This window comes from Pogonomyrmex barbatus, unplaced genomic scaffold (assembly GCF_055798465.1).
Source record: "Pogonomyrmex barbatus isolate J1 unplaced genomic scaffold, ASM5579846v1 scaffold11, whole genome shotgun sequence".
Taxonomy (NCBI): Eukaryota; Metazoa; Arthropoda; class Insecta; order Hymenoptera; family Formicidae; genus Pogonomyrmex; species Pogonomyrmex barbatus.
In genome coordinates, this window is record NW_028297107.1 from 1,391,635 (window position 1) to 1,414,816 (window position 23,182).

The 23,182-nt window shown below is 36.6% G+C and overlaps 1 protein-coding gene across 1 annotated transcript in view; it reads left to right on the plus strand.

The window, feature by feature from the left end:
- LOC105426876 (putative G protein-coupled receptor B0563.6) overlaps positions 1-23,182 on the plus strand; it is a 46,689-nt gene that overhangs the window by 16,109 nt on the left and 7,398 nt on the right. Inside the window, exon 2 of the mRNA XM_011638279.2 lies at positions 2,463-3,241. Within this exon, the coding sequence (XP_011636581.2) occupies positions 3,025-3,241 (217 nt within the window). The 5' untranslated portion in view covers positions 2,463-3,024. The remainder of the gene's footprint in view (positions 1-2,462; positions 3,242-23,182) is intronic.

Genomic DNA, 23,182 nt, shown 5'->3' on the forward strand with positions numbered 1-23,182 from the left:
ATTGATGGTTCACATATATTGTGAGATTTAAGCAAATGATCCTTTAAATTTTCTATTCCGAAAAATATACTTATACGTACATTATCAGGACAATTTAAGCACCTTATTAATGCTAATTTGTTTACATTAATATAATTCTCTTCATAACATAATTCTAAATATTCATTTAACCAAGAACTTTTAATTGTATTTTGCAAATTTTTTATTTCTTCGTTATGATTCTCAAAAAAGTGCCGTTCCAAATATATTGTTTCATATGCACGTATTACTTGGCCACACAGTTTGCATTTCGCAGTAAATGTTTTGTCTTTTGTAAAATATCGCCAGACCGATGTAGGATTGACTGGCCACTTTTCCCAATTTTCGTCTTCTTCAACATTAGATACGTTATGTTCAAAATATAAGTGTATTTTTAATTTAAGAGTGTTATCGTGCTCAGCAAGTATGTCACATGTACTGCAATTTATTTTATTGCTTCTTTTATTCAAATATAACAATGCCCAATCTTGTGGTTGTGACATTATGTCCGCACGGTATTACAGAACACGCGTTACTAAATGTATCATCAACTATTTCAACTATTTCAAAGCGAAATATTCGAGAAAAATATAGAAAAGGTCGAAAGAAAACATTTGGTTAAATATAAATACTAATAACTTGTACATATATTTTGTATGTATATATATATATATATATATGTGTATTGATGTAAGTTTATAGCAAAGTCACATTGTTTTTAATTTAATTATTCCTTCTTCGGTAATTAAGATTGTGACAAGAATATCTGTTTTATTATTTATTATTTATGAGAAATTAAAAAAGAAAAATCTTAATAGATATCTTAATAAATAGTTAATATGTAATAATTAAAATTATTTTAGTTTAGATTTTACACATAATATAGATGATAAAAAACTGTTTTACGAATTAGCCTTGAAATGCGAGAGGATTATTAAAGCGCTAGTTCCTATTTTTTTGTGTGAACCTAAATTTCTGATCGATTCTGTTCTACAAGGCAGCATGGCTTATTACAAGAAAGCGAATAACAGACTGCAAAGAGCTGTCTTCTCTCGGCACTTAGATGAGAAAACACCCCGGCACCGTCAGATAATTGCATCCACTTTGCGTTCGATGTCGTGCTCTGGCGAAGATCTCAATACAAATATTTAAATAAAAAAGGGAACACGCAAGGGAGGCTGACGTCGCGGCAGCGAAAGCTGCTCGCGAATTGGTGCGACAAGAAATTGGAACGAATATTTTGTTTCCCGGTGTAGAGAATCGATTCGAGCGCCCTGCGCGACATCGCGTCGCACGAAAACTTGCGGAATACTTTTTGCGGGTGAAGTTCCTGGGATTTGCGCCAGGAACGTCATCGGAGCGAAACGCGATCCCCAAACTTCGGTCTTGATCGCAAGCTTTGCAAAAATGCAAAGGCGGATCGTGTAAAGTGCACTTCGGTATTTCGTTCCGATGGCGGATCGGCAAATACATGGAAGAGATGCATTAGAGAAGCGCATAGAAACTGCACGGGGGCGACTCCGTCCGGAGTCCGCTGCGGTACGCGCAAAGTACGAGAGACGCGGAGATTATATTTGTTTTGCGGGGGCGACAGGCACGACGGTATTCCTCCCTCTCCTTTCCTTCCGCAGAGAGAGGAAAATATCTCTCGCCACGAAGGGAATTCGCGGCGACGCGAAAACGGCAAACGTCTTGAATATAAACGGACTGCGGAATGATTCCGGGGGTGTGTGTTGCCTATGAGAGTGGCGTCGTCCGTGGGTGGATGCTGGCGAGAAGACAGGGGTGTTATTCATCTTCGTTCGGTATCTGAATTTCAGCCCCGCTTCTCGAGCCCGAGCGAGAGCTCACGAAAATCCGGAAGCGGAGAAATCTACCCCTGAATCTAAATCCGCGTTGCGCTGCCGGCAACGATTTCCTTCCTGCGACGAGACGAGACGAGTCTCCGCTCCAGATTTATTCTCCGCGCACTTCGCCTCTTGTTCCGCCTCGCCGCGAGGCAGAACTGTGAAAAATCACGTTGAACGCCTGAATTCTGCTTCATTAGCGTTTCTTTTGTGACGAGACATTCGATTTTACGTCTCCCATATCCCATATTTTCGCGGTCCTCCGCGAATTTGAAAATCTGAATTTGCGTACGATACATGATGAGACAAACAAGTTTTCTTAGATAAATTTATAATTAAATCTTAGATGAATTAATTCTTAGATGAATTTGTATTAGTCACACATACGCACAAAGTCTATTTAATGATATCACTGTGAAATTTAATTATTTAATATTCTTTGATATCACTGATAGGAATTAATTTTTTTAGCTCATGCACGCGCGTGCATTTTCGATCGAAAAATTCCCGAACAGAGTGCAAGAAATTAATGTATTTGCTGCAGTGAACGTGTCGGATTTGCGGAAATACATACAGAGACGACCTGTTTGTTTTCAGGATAGCGTGGAATGGTGCAGCTGCCGCTCGACGATGGCGGCGTACAAATTGTCAGGAAGAACACGTTCGGATTCCTCGGTGAAATAAGCAATCGCGGATATCGTAAGTGGTAAAGCCGCTTATTCGAGCCGGCGCAGCGGACTTGTTCAGACTTCCAGACTCTCCCGGCGCTTCCATGGTAAAATGAAACTTTTCTCGCACCTGTTGCACGACAGGTGTATTTTTGACAGATGCGCGCGCTCTCGCGCGCTAGCGTGTAAAACCCGTTCTCGTGACTTGTGTGGTCGAATCACGACGATCTGACGATCTCGCTCGACGAAAAGGCACCTCCAAATTTGCATATGTCGTTTCTAACTTGCTAATCTCCTAGTTAACTTAGTCGGCTTGCGATATTGTCACAAGTTATCGTCTCTCTCTCGAGCATTTTGAAAAATCGCGAATCGAGCGATAGCTAAGCAAAAGCGTTTTGAAGATGGATCCGCGATCGTACACACAAGATGGAAAGGAAAAATTTATTGGAAATTGTGAGAAGTGCTGAAGCAAAGAGAAAGAGAGCGACAAGATGACGGACCTGCTCAATACAAGTGAGATTCCGAATATTTGCTTGCTACCGAAAGACCTGGATGTGCTGGAGGATCCTCGAACGCCGACTTTGAGGAGGATCAGTTACGGTATCGTGTTGCCGGCTATTTGTTGCCTCGGCATCATCGGAAATATCTTAAATCTCATCGTACTCACGAGAAGAAACATGCGTGGCACCGCTTATATCTACATGAGAGGTGAGCATTATTTATCGATAGATATCTATTGCTGTTTATTTTTTGTCAAAAAGTTTATTTTTACGCTCAATAAAGATTTGCATGTAAATAATGTTGTCGTAGAGAAGAAAATTAGATCATTAGAAAATAATAATTATAAATCATATATTTAATTGTAGCGTTCACATAAAATCGCAATTAATTTATAAAAATTTTTTTATATAATTATATAAAAATGTCAACACAGTAATTATTTGTCACAAAAGCATTATCTCTTCCAAATCAAATGTAGAATAAATTATCAATGTCACGACAGGTATTTTCTCGATAATGAAATAGAAATGAATTTATAATAACGAAAAGTAGAACTGAAAGTAGTATCTGTGTTGATAACATTTTTTTAGATAAGAGGAAAAGACAAGGTAGATGCATTGAAATAAGAGACGATGAGAAAGAAGCAGCGCCATTAGCAATGTGTAATACCTTTCAATAAAATTATTCCATGTTTACGTAAGATCGGGACAGGAAGCTCGATTGCATTACTTTCAATGGGGTGCATTATCGGACGCTCAAGAGGGTGCACGATTTAGTACAGGGAATATTGTTAGCGTATGCGTTCATTACGCACGTCGATTATCTAATTATCCAATTATTATTCGTCAATAATTTTCGTTTTTAAAACTGAAAGTTGGATCACTAAAGAAAAATCTGGGAAAGGAAGCGATATCTCTTCGGGCGTTAAAATATAAAAGTGAATTTTTCCTCACCAGCGTGCGAAGAAACGCATTGATAATCTAGTTGAAAACGTAATTTCTTTCCTTCAATGAGAATGGAACAATTATCCAATCCTTAAGAATATTTTAAAACAAAGCTCTCAATCTCTCTTCGTTTTAATCCTAATTTTTTTGGTTTAGAAGAAAAACAACACTCTAACTGCAGAAATAGCCGCCCAAAGAGCGATTTACTCGCGTTTCACCCCGAAAGCATCTGTCAGGGAATATCTTTTGAAACGAAAAGATGAAAATTGAACGTTACATTCAGCGCGAATTTTTCGTGGAGATTAACGATCTGTTTGCTCGACCGGAAAAAGACGAGCATTACTCTCAATTAACCTTCCAATCGTTACGCCCGTCGATTTGACTATTTCACTGCAGACCGATCATTAATATTCATCGCCACAGTTTCGCGGGACAACAACGCGATCGGGTAACGTGTATCCGCTTCGGAAATGCGAACGTCGGATACGTCGGTCACGTCGGAAAGCGCTTTCAGATTAAACCGGTGTGAATCTCATCTTGCCGTCTTACTGTCTCGTCGCAAATGAACGGCGAAATTCTAGTCTGTGATTGAGGAATCGACGGCTCGAGTTGACTACGAAGAAATTTATTTTTCACGAAGATGCGATCTCAGGTGTTGAGATACACCCGTAAAAATCTCGCGACTGCATTCTTTCTTGGAGGAGTAACAATACAAGAAGCCCGCCGTCAAGACAGACCGGCATTTTGATACGAAGCCCAAAGCAATCGGTTTATTTCTACCCGAACTTCCAACTGAGATTCCGACATATCGCCCTCGACCACCCGACTTATTTTTTTTTGGCGCCGTGCCATTATTTGTGCTGAATGCCGCCCACGATTTCGACCATTAGCCGCGTTTCACCCTTATTAACGATCCTTTCATCGTCTCGTATATTTATGGACATTTCGAGAAAAAAAACAATACGATGTGTGTCATTGACATTGAACCTGTTGCCGCGGCAATCGATATCGATGAATTAATTTGTCGTGAGAAGTGAAAAAAATTTCTTAGAGATAAATGAACTTACATAAACTAGGAATGCGTTATACGAACATTCTTGCAATATATCTATTTATCTCTTTTATTTTTATTTTTTATTTTTATATTTTAGTTAAATAACCATATTATGAATTTACTTAATAATCTAGTTTTTGTTTTTTCTTATTTTTTATTTTAATTAAAGATATCTTAATAATTTCTTTTTATTTCAACTAAAAATACCTTCACAATGCAAAAACATTTCTTGTGTTTAAAATAAACATCTCCTTATAGACGGATAACTTTCATATTCTTTATTTTCTATACAGAAAGAACAGTTTTGTCGAAATATCTAAAAATTTGGCTGTATACACATCTGAAAAGAATTTTGTTTTTAGCAATCAAAATAATCTAAGCATAATATATTGCAAAAATTTTTTATATTCTAGTAGTCGATTTTAACGTCCTACATAGCTACTTTGGTGGCTCAACAAAATTATTTTCTACAGTTTGATCAAATTTTTAGTTAATAAAATTGTTCTTTCTGTGTACATACTTCTACTTCTCAAAATTGAAGCAAATACTGTATATAAAATACGTTGCTTTTGAAAAATTGCTAATTTATTTTTCAATTTGAAGAGTGGCGGAGATGAATCGCGCATATGGAACATAGTCACTTTCGGAGAAAGGAGAGATTTTCTGGATGGACTTGCGCTCGCTGCGTCGAGTCTCTTCCGTAGTTTCCATCTCCGGAGACGATTCGGCGGTTTTTGCGGCGCCGTCGACGTCCATATATGTTTCCCTGGGCAATGATGACGCCGGCGCATTAGGGAGGAAATTACTCGGCAATTTGATTTTGGCATTTTCGCCAAGTTCCATCCCATGCCACGTTCCGAACGAAAACTGTATTCAAGACTCTCGCCCTCGATGGGCGGCACGTCCCCGCCCGAGTTGTGTCTTTATCACCGGTCTGGTCCTTAAGGATTAGATTTCTCCGCGTCTGTAACACGTTTCTCGCGTATATATGAAGCTTCCTTTCGGAGTCCAACTCCGCAGCCGCAGCTGCAAAACTGCCGAATATAGCCTGGAGCCTCGCACACGGAATCGTGCCACAAGAGTGTAAAGCCGGCCCTAAGTGGTTTACGCTACCGAAGTGTTACGTTCGCTACGAAAGCATTGTCTCGCGTGCGCCCGCTCAATTTCATCTGGTCTATTCTCGGCTTAAACTTTTTAAACTTTTTTTCCAACAACCTATATCCCGTATTAGCATAAATCCAAATCTCTTAGCGTGTATACCCATTCGCAAGTATCATATGTAGATGCATATATCAGGAATAAAAAGAAAGCGCGTCATGTTACATTACATAAAAAAAATAAGGAATAATAACGGTAAATAAAGGAATAACAAAGGTAAAATAAATTATGTATATCAATCTTATCTCAATCTTATCTCAATTATATCTCAATCTTTGTAAATATGTGCAATCTCTGCAGCCATTCTATGCGAACTTTATATCAAAATTTTTTATCATCTTTCCAAGAATATTGGAAATTAGCAGATCGCTAACATACATGATTCGATATTGATAGTTAGTGAAAATGTCTTAATATCACAGGAAGTTCGGATGTAAAAAATTGCACAAAATGTTTGATCTATTTGATTTTCTCGCGCGTGTTAAAAATTTTAGGGTGGATTTAGAGGATGAATGATTAAAAAAAAAATTGAAACGAAGAAGAAGGAAAAGAGAAAGAAAGGCGAATACAAAAAGAGATGAGGCAGTGCAATCTTGCTTGCTTCACATCATGGGTCACAGTTTCTTTAAACAATTCTCTCTCTCTCTCTCTCTCTCTCTCTCTGGTTTCGATTCTCTATAGCCGATATATATGTATTCTAGACTTTAATCGCCTTCCTTCGAGTTTCCGCGATGGTGGGCTCAACCATCCTTGATCCCGGTATCCATCAAGAAACTTAGTATCCGGTTACGTCGACACGTCTCCTCTCCGTGAAAATTCTCACCTGCTTTCACGATTAAGCTCAAGATTAATGATTTAACAAGCAGTTCGTGAATAACAAACTAATCAAATCTCATTCGAGAATTCCATTGCAAATTATGATTAGCTTGTAACATGAGAAAATATAAATAACTTCATCGATTTAAGCTAACGCCAAACTATGCACGATTAAAGATTCGCGTCCTTTGATTTCGTCAGATAAGTATAATTCTGTATAAAAATGATTAAAGTTGAAAGTATATAACTTAATATACTACTCAATGTTATATTTTTCTTTATACAACACAATAACTTTCTTTAAAAGCGTACGATTTAATAGAAATATGAACAAAGTGATGACTGTATATATTGAAATGATTTTTAAATGACAATAAAGGTTATGCTACTTAAAGGTTGAAAGAGCAAAATTAAAAAAAATCTTTTACATATATTCTATCGAATCATCTACAGAATAATTTTGCAATTTTAATATCTGATTTTTAATTAACAAAAAGTGCATTTAATGTATGTTAAATAATTGATCGCTATGTGTGACTGTGATTATTCTCAGAGAACATTATAACTTGATTTATAAGTGACATTCTACAATAAGCGAATAAGCCATAATAGATCATAAGCCAGAAAATAAGAATTGATCAATCATAGTCGATTTTTATTATATTCAAGCTGTGATCAGTCAATTCTTAGCTTCTGACTTATGATCTGTTACCTATAGCTTATTATAAAATAGTTAATGCTTTTTAGGTATTTTTTAGATGTCTTATTTTTAAAGATTTTGATAATATAAAAATTAGTTTTGCCAAAATTATATATCATAGAGTGTTCCATTTTAATTTTCACAGGTAAGTATAAAAAAATATAGGAAAACATTTCAGGTAAAAGTTGTAGATTTGAAAAGGCCATTTAATATAGTTATCAAAAAATAAATAGTATCACATATTTTATATTCTATGTTTATGTATTACTACAATAAGATATAAAATATTTCGTAAAATATTGACATTTTAATAATTGTATTTTAATACTTTTATACAGAGAATAGTTAGAAAAATTATATCCAATAAATATTGTTTTTTAATATTTATAAAATAGATATTTGCAGTTCTGATAAACTTTATGTCATTTTCACATCTAGATCAAAATGTCAGCAATATTGTGTCACACTAAATACATAATTATTATATAGAAGAATGAAGAGATATAGTAGGCATATGATATTCATATATAACGCAACAAAACATTCCATATTTGTATGACTGTCATATTCTATTATATTTATGTCCAAATATCAGCAAGATTACACAATATATAATAGGTAAGAAAAAATTGACTTAATTGACATCTAAAATTTAGGTATAAAATTATATAATTATGACAGAATAATCTCTTTCAATTTTTATTATTATTACACTGATAATTACACTATCAGTGATGTTTTTATTACAAGAATCAATAATTTTACAAACTTTCTGTGATCATATGCTGACTAGTGCAATGTAAAATTACTAATAATTTATTTTCTAAGTTGATTAAAATTCAAAGAGTTAATATATTATTATATATATGATTATTATTATATATTATATATTATTTATATTTTTAAAAATTTTGTTTATATGTATACAAAGGATCTGGTAATAATTTCATATATCACCTCTCAGGCTCACCTTGTAGACAGGTAGAGCGAATTATATTAAATCAATTATACTAAATCAAAAAGTTCTTTACTATTTTGGAAGTTTTGCAATAGTTAAAGAGTTATTAATTTATAAAGATTCGCGAATGAATATACAATGAATGTACAATACACCAAAAAACATTTCTTAATAATCTTTTTACTTACATTATTTTACACCGTTCTTCTTTTCGTTAATTATTTGCTTAAAAAAAAACTTAATTAATATTATAGTTAATTGCAATGCGTTTTATTTATTTAAGACTAGAATTTCATAGCTCTTATCAAACCGATAAATGTCAGATAAATTCTGGAATTTGCAAAAACATGTCAGAGGGAAGTTTCCTGCTCAAAGATTTATCGCGCGATTCCCAACGCTATATCAGAAAATTGAGTAGGGAACCGCGACCTTCGCTATTCTATTCAAAATGACAGACGATGGCCTTTCGCATCATCCGTATGCGCATACGCATGTTGCACGCTGTCGTCGTTAGAAATTTTGGATAAATTGGCGTGAATTCTGTTAGATAACACGCGTGCGACATCCCCGCGCGCAGCCGGAGTGAAACATCAAAATTCTAGCGGCGTCAGAGTGCGAGGAGCATTGGCGGCCGTCACCGGGCGGGAAGGGAAGTATCGAAGGAAGGGAAAGAAAGCCTTTACGTTCCGCACGGCAGCATCGCACCAACGCGTACGTAAATAGGCGAGCGAGAAACGTGCCCGTCACACGGAGCAGACGCATCGATATGCGACGCGACGTACGTCGCCGAGGACGAGGGTGCAGGCAGACGGAATAAGGGAAAACGCGCAGCGGGGGGGTTGCGATGGGCGAGGGTACATGCCTTAGAGTCCGGAAGTATCGCGAATCGCGACGTATCGGCTCGAAAAAATTCGCGCGTGTATCGAGATGCGATTTTGAAGCGATGTTTTGAAAAACCGTGTGAGACCGCATCGGCAGATATTTTCCAATTCATTTCCGGAGAAATCGCTCATTGTCGTCGCGACTCATTAAAAGCAAGGAAGTTACTTGTAACTTAACTGTGTTGATGAATGTTAATAATTATGAAACTTAATAAAAGTATGAATAAACGTTCATTCAAAGAGCTATTTTCGGTAGTAAATTATTTTGGAAAATAACTATAAACATAAACGTATAAATATTTAAATTGAGATTTTATTTTTTGAAACAAATTTCGGACCATTGGTTTATGTGAAATTATGATTGTTTAAATTTTGTGAATTTTTTTAGATGAAAAATATTGATCTAAAAATATTGATTCTATAATCTTGAGTATATTAATTTACTATGAATTATTAATTTTTAGTTAATATATATTAAATATATTTTGACTTTTTTTTAAGTTCTTAAAATAATCGTGATTATACAGAAAAGACCACAGCCTATTTTACCAAGTATAATAAATAAAATAATATAATCATGTTAGAAATCTAAGATTTTTGTATATAAAATAGCTGTGTATAAACATTACAAAGAAATTAAAAGAAAGATAACTGAAAAAATGAGTAACTATAACATGTTACTTTTCAGAATCGGTGACTTGTAACAGTAACTAATTACTTTTTGAGAGAAAAAAAATTGTAACTGCAACTAGCTACTAGCTCTATATAAAGTAACTTTCCCAATCCTGATTAGAGAAAATACACTCCTAACGTCATGCTAACGTCGTCGATTTTACATCCCGTAACGGCCGGGAAAACATCCACTGATCGCGCGGAACGACGTCGTTAAATTGCGTCGTCGAGAGATGTCCGGATAACGCGCGATCGAATCAGAGCGACGATTCACGGCTTCTGCAACTTCCAAGTCGTTTTATCGCGCCATGACCTTTTATCGATACGTCGTTACCATTTTCTCAAAGTTCCGCCATGACCTACTTCGTTTCCATTGCGCTTCGTTTACAAATGTCTCGCACTACGAGTAAGTGGCCATTGCACCGCTGTTTTTCCCTTTTCCTCTCGTTCTATTGTCGTCTATTGTCGTCGCGACTAAAGGACGTTTTTGCCTGCGGACCAGATGGAACCTTGCGACACGCCAAATTATTTCGAGGTCGGAAGAATGCCGATATCGCTGGACGATTTATTTGGAATTTGTTAAATTTAGAAAGTCTGAGAACGCGGAAAGGCGTCAAAATGATTTACGTCTCGCGATGCAGCAATGAAGAAATAAATTTCTTTCAAAGTATTTAGTGGCAAATAAAAAACATGTGCTTTATAACGTTACTTGGAAAAGTTCTTTATTTGGAACCTTATTTTGTCGATTTGTAACATTGCAAAATGAGTTAAATGAGAAAGAAATGAGAACGAACGAATAGGAATACTTTTCTTCTAAAAAAATCCTTTGCGGGTTCTATGATCAATATATCGAGATAGGTCGGCAAGGACAGCGAGATAAAAGGGTCTATTCGAGTTTGATTATCCCGTCGAGAAGACAATCAGGTTTCCGCAACAAGCGTTGGTCAAAGGAATTATCAGAAGCGGGAGAGAACATGTACCTGCCTCAAAGTAATTCCTTTAACATGTAACACCTGCGCACGTGCACGCAAATTTATTGTATTTTTGACACTCCAAGAAACTTCGTTATGCAAATAATATGGTGAATTGAGAGAAAGACAAGTTGAGATTCGAATTCTTGTGCGTGTAAAGGAGACTCGCCTTTAACTTTTACATAAGCGTAAAGGATAAGGCATAAGTATAAAGGAGCTTCACTTTTAACATAAGTGATTCAAAGAAAGGACGCATGTCTGAAAAGAAAAGGCATACGAAAGTGACATAACATTAATCACATAGACAAAGAAATTGTCAGTATTACAATGTTGATGTCGAAAGCATAATACCTTTTTACTCCCAATTGCTGCCAATCAATATCGGTATATAGTGTGTAAAAAGATTCCGTTTGTTCACAGTATCAATTAAACTTGTATAAAATTATTGCGACATGTCTATTGAATCACAATGCAACAAATCACAATGCAACAAATCTGGATGAATAATTGATTAACTGAAATAAAACAGAGAAACCTTAATCATCTATCAAAAATCTGATCTCAACTACAAAAAATGATTGATTAATAAAAACGTCTGATTAAGAAAAACGTTGATATATAATTTGTGCATTCAAAATATGTAGATGAATGGAATCTTTCCTAGGAATTTTAGCCAGACAAATTTACAGAGTCGCATAATGCATATGTATAAAGAAACTGATTAGTCAAATATCTAATATAAAGGACTTGTTGCGTTCCTCGTGTTAAATGAGTGATTAATTATTTTCATGTTCATATTAAATTCATAGATTAAAAAGCAACTTTACATGAAATTTGATCAATTCTAACGAAAAAAACATTTTTTTTTTTTATTTTAATTGGTCTTCCATTCAATCTTCAATGCATAGTTTGATACAGATCTTATGAAACTATATTTATCTGGATAAATCCTTATCCTCTAAATATTTAATATTAAAAAATATTTATCCTGTTAGAAATAACTATGATTAACTAAAAAATATCTAGATAATTTTGCTCAAGAATTGTACGACAAGTATTGGCTGTAACAGAGCGAACGGCTATCAAATTCAAACATCTCAAATTTTTGCACGACATCAGCATTTTTAAGTCATCATCGGTAAGCTTTTTTAAACTATTTAAGGAGATTGCTTCCAAATAATGACGAGAGGAAAGGAAATTATTCGAAAGTCTTCATCGTGTCTAATTTCATGGTCGCTGTAAACAAAACAAAAATCATATTACAGATCTTCATATAAAAAGAAAAACAGTGTTTCAAGATGAGCAGGTTGATCCGCTATTAAATTATTAAGTTTCCTCATTCGATATTGATCCATTATAGAAATTTAATTTGATACTGTGATAATTATTTGTTTTGAGTATTAAAAACACGGACATTCAGTGCTTTTCATATATTTCTTCTTCTCTTGTCTTCTACATAGGTTTAAACGGATTGCACAATTTTTATTTTACCTGAGACGACTTTCTTTACAATATACGACTTACAATAAACTCGACGACTAGACTGTACGACAGACTCTCGGCGTTCGATGCGACCGATCACCACGCCGGCAGGAAGGAGAGCTGCTCCCAGCCGTTACGAGCGCTAGCTTGCACCGAAAAATGGAGCAATCGGAAATGCTCCATTTGCTCCAGAAAGTACGATCAAGTGTCATATTTCCGATACGTGATCACATTTTCCGGCGCTATTGTCGCAGGGTGCAGTACTAACCCTCTCTCGTATTTTCAACGTGCCTGCTGCACATAAATTTTTGTATTGCGTTATGCATTTATTAAGGATAAAAAGAAAGTGGAATTTGGACAAAGAGAAAGCCTGAAACCTGAGATTAAAAATGTATTAATGACAAAAAGGATATAAGCAAGGAGAAGTGACGATAGAAGACCTATGTTATATAACCCCCGTAGCCGATTGAAGAGACGTAGCCGGGTTAACCCGGTACTCTCCATCCGAAGAGAACTAACAAAAAAAAAAAAAAAAAAAAAACGTGCCTTTTGGCAAGCTTTGTTACTCTCGTTACTTAATATCTTTTTGCCTATCCTTATAGAAATCTAATACTAAAAGATAATGGTTAATTACTTATTTGGAATATCAAAAACACTAAACAACAGTATGATAATTTTTCTATTTTATTATATTCTTTTTTAAGACAAAGCCTTATCAAATGAAGAGCACCTAGCAAAGCCTGCCTACAATGTTAGAAATCGATCCGAGATTTCGAATGGAGGAAATCGATTGCCTATTTCAGCAAACTGATCGATAGGGTTGGTCGATTTTTTCTTCGTTTGAAATTTTGAATATTTTCCTAGCATTAAATACAAAGCTAGGTAAATTTGTTTCTTATCTAACTAAACTTTTTGCACTACAATTTTCTGTAATATAGAAAGTATACACTAAAATGCTCTTTTGATAGAAATGTGTAAGTAAAGGAAATCTTTGTCAGGATTCCAGACAAGTTTACACATTCTTACAAAAATTGAATTTAATACTGGCCAATATAATATTGGAAATTACATCTGAGTATTAACAGTACTGAACAACAGTATAATAATAAAACAATAAGTAATTAATAACTATTTTCCAGTATTAAATTTCTAGAAGAAATTCAATTTTCTTATAGATTCTATCTATGTATAAAAAATAACGAATAAAAAAATTTGTTTTACAAATATTATGAATACAATGCTGAAATATAATTATAAAGTAATAATCAATTTAAGAAAGTATTAGTGATAGTATAATCAGATTTATACTTTTACAATCAAATATGTGTATTTTTTATTTCTAGAGAAGAGAGAAAACTGGAGAGAGAGAGAGAAAGAGAGAAAGAGAGAGAGAGAGAGAGAGAGAGAGAGAGAGAGAAGGAAAGAAAAAAAAAGGTATATAAGTAAAAAATATGGTATCTAATATTTATAAAAATGGATAAATCAAAGGGAAATTGAGAGATGGAAAAGATTTATCCATTCTTCAGTCGCAAACTTGCTTGGAAAAACATTTTGCTAATACCAATACTGAAGAAATCCCTTCAAATTCTTCAATTAATCCTTCGTGATACAAAATCGCCATAGTTGCCTACTCCGAATTTCTCGCTGCCATGGGGAAAATCTATTAAATCCACACAAGAGGGCGGCAGAGGACAGAGGTGTTAGAGATCCGAATAACAGTGCACATGTTACTTCGGGCTTTATGAATATTAACTATCGCATGCGAATAACGATGTCGTCCGCTCTCTCGCCGGAGAGTATTAACTGCTACGTTAAATAACTGAAAAAGTCAGAACTGTGTGAAACAATGCTCGATGCCGAAATCAAACTGTGAAATCGCTCCAGACGATCGTATCGAAAGTATCTAATTGTATCGAAAGAATCGACTTCCAATCGATATGTAAAGTTATGAATTCAAGTAAACGCGATCTAAACAGTCGACTTCGAAATCGTTTGTTTCGTCACGAATTGAGATGCGTTTCGCTTAAAATGAGTTCACAAGTTGAAGGACAGCCGCGAAATTGCTTCGTAATTTGCTATCGTTGCGTTAAAATGGATGACGCGTTTGACTGACACTCTCGCAGTGATCGACGTTTGACTCGCGCAAAAGGTAGGTCAAGACCATAATCCTAGTACTTTTCATTTCGTAGCTTCCATCGTGTATACATCGTGATGATCAGCTCGATGATGTCAGGTATCAGAAACGACAAGGTGTACTCTTCTCCACCGCAATATAGTCAAAAACAAGAGATTGATAAATTGAGTTAAAAAAAATTACAATAAAAACAAAGTCATGCCAAGGAAGCATTTGATATTTCAGTACGGATTCATTTCTTTGAACATCCGTAATTCAATTACGACGAAGACTTCTGTACTTTTCCCAGAAAAATTGCAAATCTTTTTGGGTCAGACAACTTTGCCATTTTCTTTAACTCGCTAATGCATAAAATTATTCTTCTTCTGATTTTATATACAATATTTATAAAATTATATATAATAATCAAATAAAAAACAAAATTAATGTAATGTATATGTGTGTGTGTGTGTGTGTGTGTGTGTGAGTGTGTGTGTGTGTGTGTGTGTGTGTGTGTGTGTGGTGTGTGTGTGTGTGTGTGTGTGTGTGTGTGTGTGTGTGTGTGTGTGTGTGTGTATGTGTATTTAGAACTATTTATAAAAAAAAAAAACTTAGAAACCGTATTTAAATTAAATTATTTATAAAGTATGTCAAATTTTAAAATAAGTTTTAAAATACGTTCAGAATTGTAAACAGAATATTTAAAATTTTTTGCATGTTTGCTTCGGATTCGCTAACTAAGTGATACATCTGAAATCGAGCAGTATTAAAGAATATTTGAAAAAATAAATTTCAACTGCCCCTTGGAATCTCAGATTGCAGTAGATTTTGCAATTTATATGCGACGAAGACCACGTTCGTCTTGGCATCCTCTCGGATGCCAGTAGTCACGTACGACAGGTGGTTCGACGTTGAATAAAGTAGAATAGATGAGATCGATTCTCTCTCTCTCTCTCTCTCTCTCTCTCTCTCTCAAATCTGCGTATCATTTTGACGATGGTCGCCGGTAGGACAGTCAATTTGATTGAAAAAAAATCTAGACGGATATTCTTACCTTCTTTTTCGAAAGAATTTTGAAGTGTCATTTTACAAATACATGGGCGCAATCATAATATATATCATATCAAGATTAAAATGAGAACATTCTTTATTACTTTTTTTAGTCAAAAGAAATTATACGAATACACACAAATAATATGAATTGATCAAGACCAGTATCTCTATTAAATATAATATATAACGTCTCACTCGCAGAATTACGTCAACCGTTGCTTTTCTGTATCTGCGGAGAGAGAGAGAGAGAGAGAGAGAGAATGATAATGATAATCGATTCATAAATTCATAAATTCATAATGCGACGGTGTCTACGAGGATTTAAGGATTCAGTATAGCGCCTGGCGATATATTAAGAAATTGCGGACCTGGCCCATAAATATTCATGCCCACCCTGGCATTACCGCGTAAGATAATAATTAACAATTCAATTTACTTCGTGCCGCTGTCGCGGTCGCTTTTTCTTCTTTCGCGCAACGGGAGATCCCAATATCGATACGGAAATCCTTGCGTGCGGAGCGCGTCAGAGTTTTTCTTCTTTTCTTTAAAAAAAAAAAAAAGAAAAAAAAAAATACGTGCGTTACCTTCGGCTTTATGTTTTAGAGGAAAAATATTGAATACCGAATGGTACTTATGATACTTTATGAAAATTTTGAGCTGGCTCGTGTGTTTCTCGCCTCGTAAACATGCGCGCCGCATGCGCATCCCCGATGAAGATCGCCTAACTGCTGCACGAAAGTAAGTCTAGAAAAAACCACACACATATATTCTCATATCATCCAATGATGATGATAAGAGACCAGGTTGGAAAATTCTCATGAGTCTCTGGCTTTTTTTTTCATCTCCTCTTGCACTTTTACAGTGATAATCCGTTTCAATACCGCACTCTTTTCTCCGTTCATACGATGAAATTGCAGTTATCGCGGAGCGATTTATTTGAGGATGTTTTACTTTTGAAAGAAAATACATACTTACTCCCGCGAGTACGATGTAGCATTTCCCGAAACGGTTAAACAGCTGCGGCGTCGTTCGCTTAAGCCGTGCATTTGCATGGCGGCGACATCGCGTTTCAGCCGGCAACTAAGGAGATTCAGTGGCCTCGATCTTAAGGTTGGGCTTAAGGTAAGACAACTTGAGATTACGAGGGACAAACGAACATTTTGCCTTCGTCAGCTCCACTCGTCGAGACCTCGCGATTTAAATCGCTCGTACGTCATTGAAAGTCCATCAAGGCCTAAAGATGTGTCGATCGATCACGAAGAAAAAAGATTATTTCAATGCTTTCGCGAGGCAAAAGATGTAAAAATATTGTAAGAATATTCGCATTCCCGTTATTGATTTATCGTCAAATGCTCGATCAAATATCAATGTTAATCTGACGAGGCAAACAAAATTTATGTACTGTCATGTTGAACGTTAAATGTCCGGCGGGAATAAGAGTTACAGAATACTCCATTCAGGATAGTTCCGGTCTTTACAATCCCGATGTTATTGCCTTCGTGTGATAATCGAGTTGCAGGCTGCACCGAGGGATCATTATAGCTTCATTTAACATTCCATGGCACGTCATTCCAAGCCACATGCCATACATTTTCACGTACATAGCGAAACCACTGTTTCGTGGCTTGCGCGTGTAGATCTTATTTCCGCACGTTCTGCACATCAAGCATGGCAACATTTATTTACCAACAGAGATCGCGAAAGCTCGCGAATTTGCACTCTCATTACGCGTCTTCGAAGTTACTCGAATTATTTTGAAAAATTTGGAAAAAGAAAATTAAAGCGGTGCGAAAAAGCATTCTGCGTTTTTTGCAGAATATACACAAGTAAAACGATCTCTTTCAATTTGATTTTCACTTGCTTAAAAATTAATTAGGAAAACTGTGAATATAATTGAAAGAATTTGCAATTACGATTATTAACGTTAACACACAATGATTACGTTGAAAATATGTTCTTCAATTTTAAGGGGATGAACTTGTTTGTATTACCGAGCTTTTACAATTTACAAACGAATCAACGCAATAAGCCAAGAATATATTCAAAGAACAGAATGTAATAGATGGCATTTATATATGTATATGCCATTCATTCGCTATCTCCGTCCGTACGAAGCCGGTGAATGAATGGTAGTAGTACGTGAATCGCTCGTAAACACGACACGTGCTACTCGCCGTATGTTCACAATGGCGCGCGCTACGCGGTGCGTAAAGCATTTCTCAAGGCTGCGCTGCTAACCTGCCTGACAACGATGAAATATTCAACAATGTTGCAAACAATATGTATACTTTATTAAAAAGATCGTTGTTTCGTACGTTTAATGTACGTTTAATTAATCGTTAATAAGCATTTGCTATTATATTCACATAATACTCCAATGGTATTGTTTGATGTTATCGTTTAATAATGGAAAAAAATGCGAAGAAACACGGAGCGACACGCGCTGCTATCTGCTTCTATAAACACCAGTTAAAGAATGGTAGAATGATTAACATTGAGCGTGAATACTCGCTCGTAAATACGGAACGCACGGCGCGTAAACAATTCTCGAGGCTGTGACACCTACAATATACGCAAAACGAAATATTTTGGTGTATCGTCGGAGGACCTGACGGAAGTCCATGTCAAACAATTCTCTCAAGTTTCCCGAGGGGAAACGTAGAAAAAAAAAAAACGAAATATTCAACAATATAATAAATCTAACTAACATGAGACGATAAGATAACGTTTCTTGATGACTCAACATTAAATCCTGTAATTTTAAACATCTTCTAAATAATCTATTATCGTGCTATTTGCTGTTTTATTTAATAGGTTCGTCACGATTAAAGATAGATATCTTATGTGTGTTACAACAATTGTTATAATAAACTAGCCGTTGCTGTAGATATGTACTATAAAATACTATGCAAATTATAATAAAATCCAGAATAAGAATTTAAAAGTGCTCAATGTTAAACATATTTGGATCAGATCATTATTATAAAAATAATCGTTCGTAATTATCGTGAATATATTATTATATATGTATATTGTTTCGATTATAATAAACACTTTTGACGATATATTTGCAAATTCTTATATTCCACAAAAAATGTAATTAATATGTTATGAATATATTAAGAGTTAATTTTCCATTCATAAAAAGGCCGTGTAAGATTTTAATTGTGGAACCTTTTTTCACGATGTTGAGTGATTTTTTTCATTTTATCCTCTTCGTATTACGAGCATAATCAAATTAAATGTTAATATTGGTACTTGTGTAAGGTTTTAGCGACGAGGTTACATAATATGTGATGTAAACGTCTTATATAAAAACATATAATGTTAAAAAATAAATAGTGAAGCGCGCGTTTTATGTCTAGTGTATACAGAAATATATGTATGAGTGTACGTACATGTACATAAATGTATCTATGTATGTTTAAATGCGCTCGTGTATGAATGCTTTCATCGGAGTTCGTTCATCTCTCCGGCTCATCTTAAGTGATCTGAACCACGTGATTCCGACGTGAGATTATATTCTACTTTTTAATTCGATCTGAGTTGATACTGAAAGAATTAGCGCGTGTTGTTAAGAAATATGCTACAGAAATATGCTCTTTTCTGGCACGGAGCACGACCAACTTTTCTGAGAGAAAAATTCGCGTCACGTTGTCGTAGGACAAGATCCGTCTTCGCCGACGGATACATCCGTCTCAACGTCTTTTAATTTTTTGATATAACGACCGGAAGAGTGCCGGATTTCATGGCAGATACATATATAGAGACGATGGTGTCCGATTGCCGAGCGCGATTTAGGACAACGGTTAATCTTCCGGGAAAGTTTCGTCGTGTCGTCCTGACGTTCGCCCCAACTTTTCTGACGCCCGACGTAGCCAAGTGCTCAATCGCGGCTGTCACATCTTCTCGCCGCGATCCTTTTTGCTCTACGAAACTCCCGCTTTCTCGTCTCGGCTTGTTTCGCTGTGACGACGCTAGTCAATTGGAATTTGCGACACCATACCCGGCGTAACGCCACACATATAGACGCAAAAACGTCCGAAGTGTCGGAACTCACGAAGTAGATGACGAACAACTAAAGCGGCTCATAACTTAAGTTACGTATGTTTACGTGTCGTGGGGAAGATGACTCGGTTCGCAGACTAGACAAGATCAGCTGCTGATAATTTCTATCGATATTTTTGTCACGAGTCCGCGTGGGCATTTCTTCGACGGGATCGATTTATTTTGATAAGGCCGCCCCCCCCCTCCCCAGTTTACCGTCGGCGCCATGTAACTTTATGAAATTACGACTCGGAGGAGAGAGGATGAAGGTGAGTAAACCCCGGTTCAGCTGGCTAGTCAATTAGTTCGGATGTGCTCGCCTACCGGGAGATTCTAGGAATCAATTTCTTAACATTGATTAAAAATAGAACTAATCTCGCGCCTGTGTGTTACGTCAGCGGCGTGTTAAGAGAAATCCAAATAAATTATAAACTCCGTGGAGCGTTTTTTACTTGTCGGTAAAAGGAGCTTTCGGAAATAAAGATAAAGCGTTCGCGCGCGATGTTAAATCCATCACAGAGCGCAACGTTATATCGTCCAGCCGCGCCATTATTCGCGTCGTGTCTCGCTCTGAGTAATAAGGGACAAATGATGCTACACAATATTTCATCAAACTTCGCCCGTGTATAAGGCGCGATAAAACGAATCCCACCTCGGAGCAAAGTTTGTAAACCTGCGTACTGTCAGTAACGGAGTAAATTGAGCGCCGTAAACATGGCAGGCGTCGTTGTCGTCGTTGTCGTCGTCGTCGTCGTCGTCGTCGGCGGCGGCGGCGGCGGCGGCGGCGGCGACGGCGACGGCGTCCCGGAATCTCGGATATAGATAACGATTTAATTCCTTTCGCACTGGAGTCTATTTCCCGGCGGAAGATCTCGCATTCGCGGAGAGCGCCGTGCAGTAAAAAGGATAACGAGGGCCGGCCGCGCGGAGAATGCACTTTGTATGCAAACGCACGGAGGACGGCCGTTAATTCCCGAGCACCGAACGAACCGAGCGAGCGGCTCGTCTCCTTAGATAACCCCTCGTTATGTCGAATGACTAGTTAAAACTTCTCTCCAGCTGCCGACCAGCGAGCGCGTTTTCAAATCCTACGAGTGCTCGTTCTGACGCACGGCATGCGCCAGCATCGTTAATGTCACCGAACGATCTTCTCTCTCTCTCATCTCCAGGAAGCGAATCGATTATGTAGTTTTATGTACCGACAGACTATGGAAGTGATAAAAATTATTGTAGAATGTTACTTTTTTGCAATTCTATATGCGTCGACGACTGGGTTACCGTACCGATTTCAACATTAATCCCTCGCTTCTCTCTTCCTCTCCGTCTGTCTTATTACGCTAATAAATTTTACGGATCATGGATGCGAAGTGCTATAAATTCTTCTGCTGTTCAGCTGTGAAATCTATTTGTCATCAGTTTGATTCTATCTCAGTAGATTATACACGGAGACAACAGTTCTGTTGTAATCTGAAAATTTGAAAATAATTTTGTTGAACCATCAAAATTATTATATAGAAATTATTATGCTTGAATATAATAATAATAATAATAACTGCAATTTTTGATCTTTTGATAATCAATTTCAATGTCGTGTATGTAATAATTTTGAAGGGCCAACAAAATCATTTTCAAATCTGACTTTTTTTAGATTTTGCAAAAGCGTTCTTTATTACGTATAATTATTACAATATCTATATCATAGCGAAATTTAATTTCAAAACAAAATTAATCGAGATCTCGAAGTGTATAATCCAACCAGCAGAAAACTACGAGAAATCTATTTCAGAAAGTTTTCTATGTTGTTTTCTCAAATGTCTTGTACACTCCTAATCGAATGAATATCGAGTATCGAGTCGTTGCCTAACAGAAATATCATTTCTACGAGCGCGGCGGGAAGGAAAAGAATTATTGTAATTCCTCGCGCGTCTATCTAAGAACGACTCCTTCGAATGCTCGGAATATCGAGCGATATACGCGGCAATGCAAGTCGACGTTATTTCCCCGGAGATGCGTGTCGAGGACACGTGCAAATTAAATCCTTTCGCGACGTATATGTCCGGTGCATCAAAAAAATGGTGCATCACCGTACGCGATGTCGACGCTCGATTTTTCGCGCGCTGCCGCTTGCAATTCCCAAGATCGATGAGTTGGAACGGTAATCGTCTCGAGTCTTTTCAAATCGATATTGATTTGCAGTTCATGCTGGGCGAGATTCCGTCGTCATCCTTGAACGGAATCCTCGCGTCGCGAGATAACGTTTCGGCGTTTGCTCCTTGCGCGCGACAGTTGCGATTTATCTACGAAAAAAAGGAAGAATTTCTGGCGAACGCGTCTTCCTTAATCCATATAACTTCGTCCACATCCTCAAGTACAAACTTGGCTTAAGAAGACGGATTGAGAAGACGACGGTGAATCGAGGAATCCTTCACGCGAATGATGATAATGTCCTCTTTTTTTCTCGTTGTCCTTACGCTACGATATCACCGTGGAATGGTTTATTACCGGATGTACAATATTGCAGCTCTCACCCTCATTTCTCTCGCTACCATTTCTAGTCGTTATGAGTTTCCAACGGGTCGGGTCACTGTCCCGGTTTCAACCGGTTGATCTCTTTCTCCCTTCAACAGGTTTTTCCTCTCTCTCCGTTCTATTATCCTGATAAATTTTATGGATTGCGGCGAGGTGTTACATATTCTTCTGTCGTCCAACAGTGAGATCTATCTGTCATCGGTTTGATCCGGTTTTCAGCAGATTATAGTTATCACACATGTTCTATTCTACCGTAGCGAAATTTAATTTTAAAACAAGATTAACCGAGATCCGGGAGTGTGTAATAGCTATTGTTCGAGAATATCCATTTAGAGCGTTTATTAACTTGAGAATGAATGCGACGGCTGCATTCGACGGAGACACGAGTAAGGTATAGGGCGTATCGGGAGTTTTGCAGAAGTAATGGGAACTTCGTGGGAATTACGTGCGTTTTTCAACAGGTGGTATGAATAAGTAAGTCCGCCGTGGTAAATCGGAAAAAAACACTTTACTAAATTCAAAATGTCTAGCTCTCTACCGCGTTTTCTCAAATCAAACATTCATTATTTTTTTCCTAAATATAATACATAAATCAAATATTATATTAAATACATAAATTAACACGTGTTAATAAATTAAATTAAATATCTTGACATTGCCTCGTATGAATGATTTGCTTGTCAAAAGCAAATTTTATTTATTAAGCCTCGATTTATTTGACATAAATGTGGATTCCGCCAGCTTTAGCCTTTATCCCGAAGTAACATCTG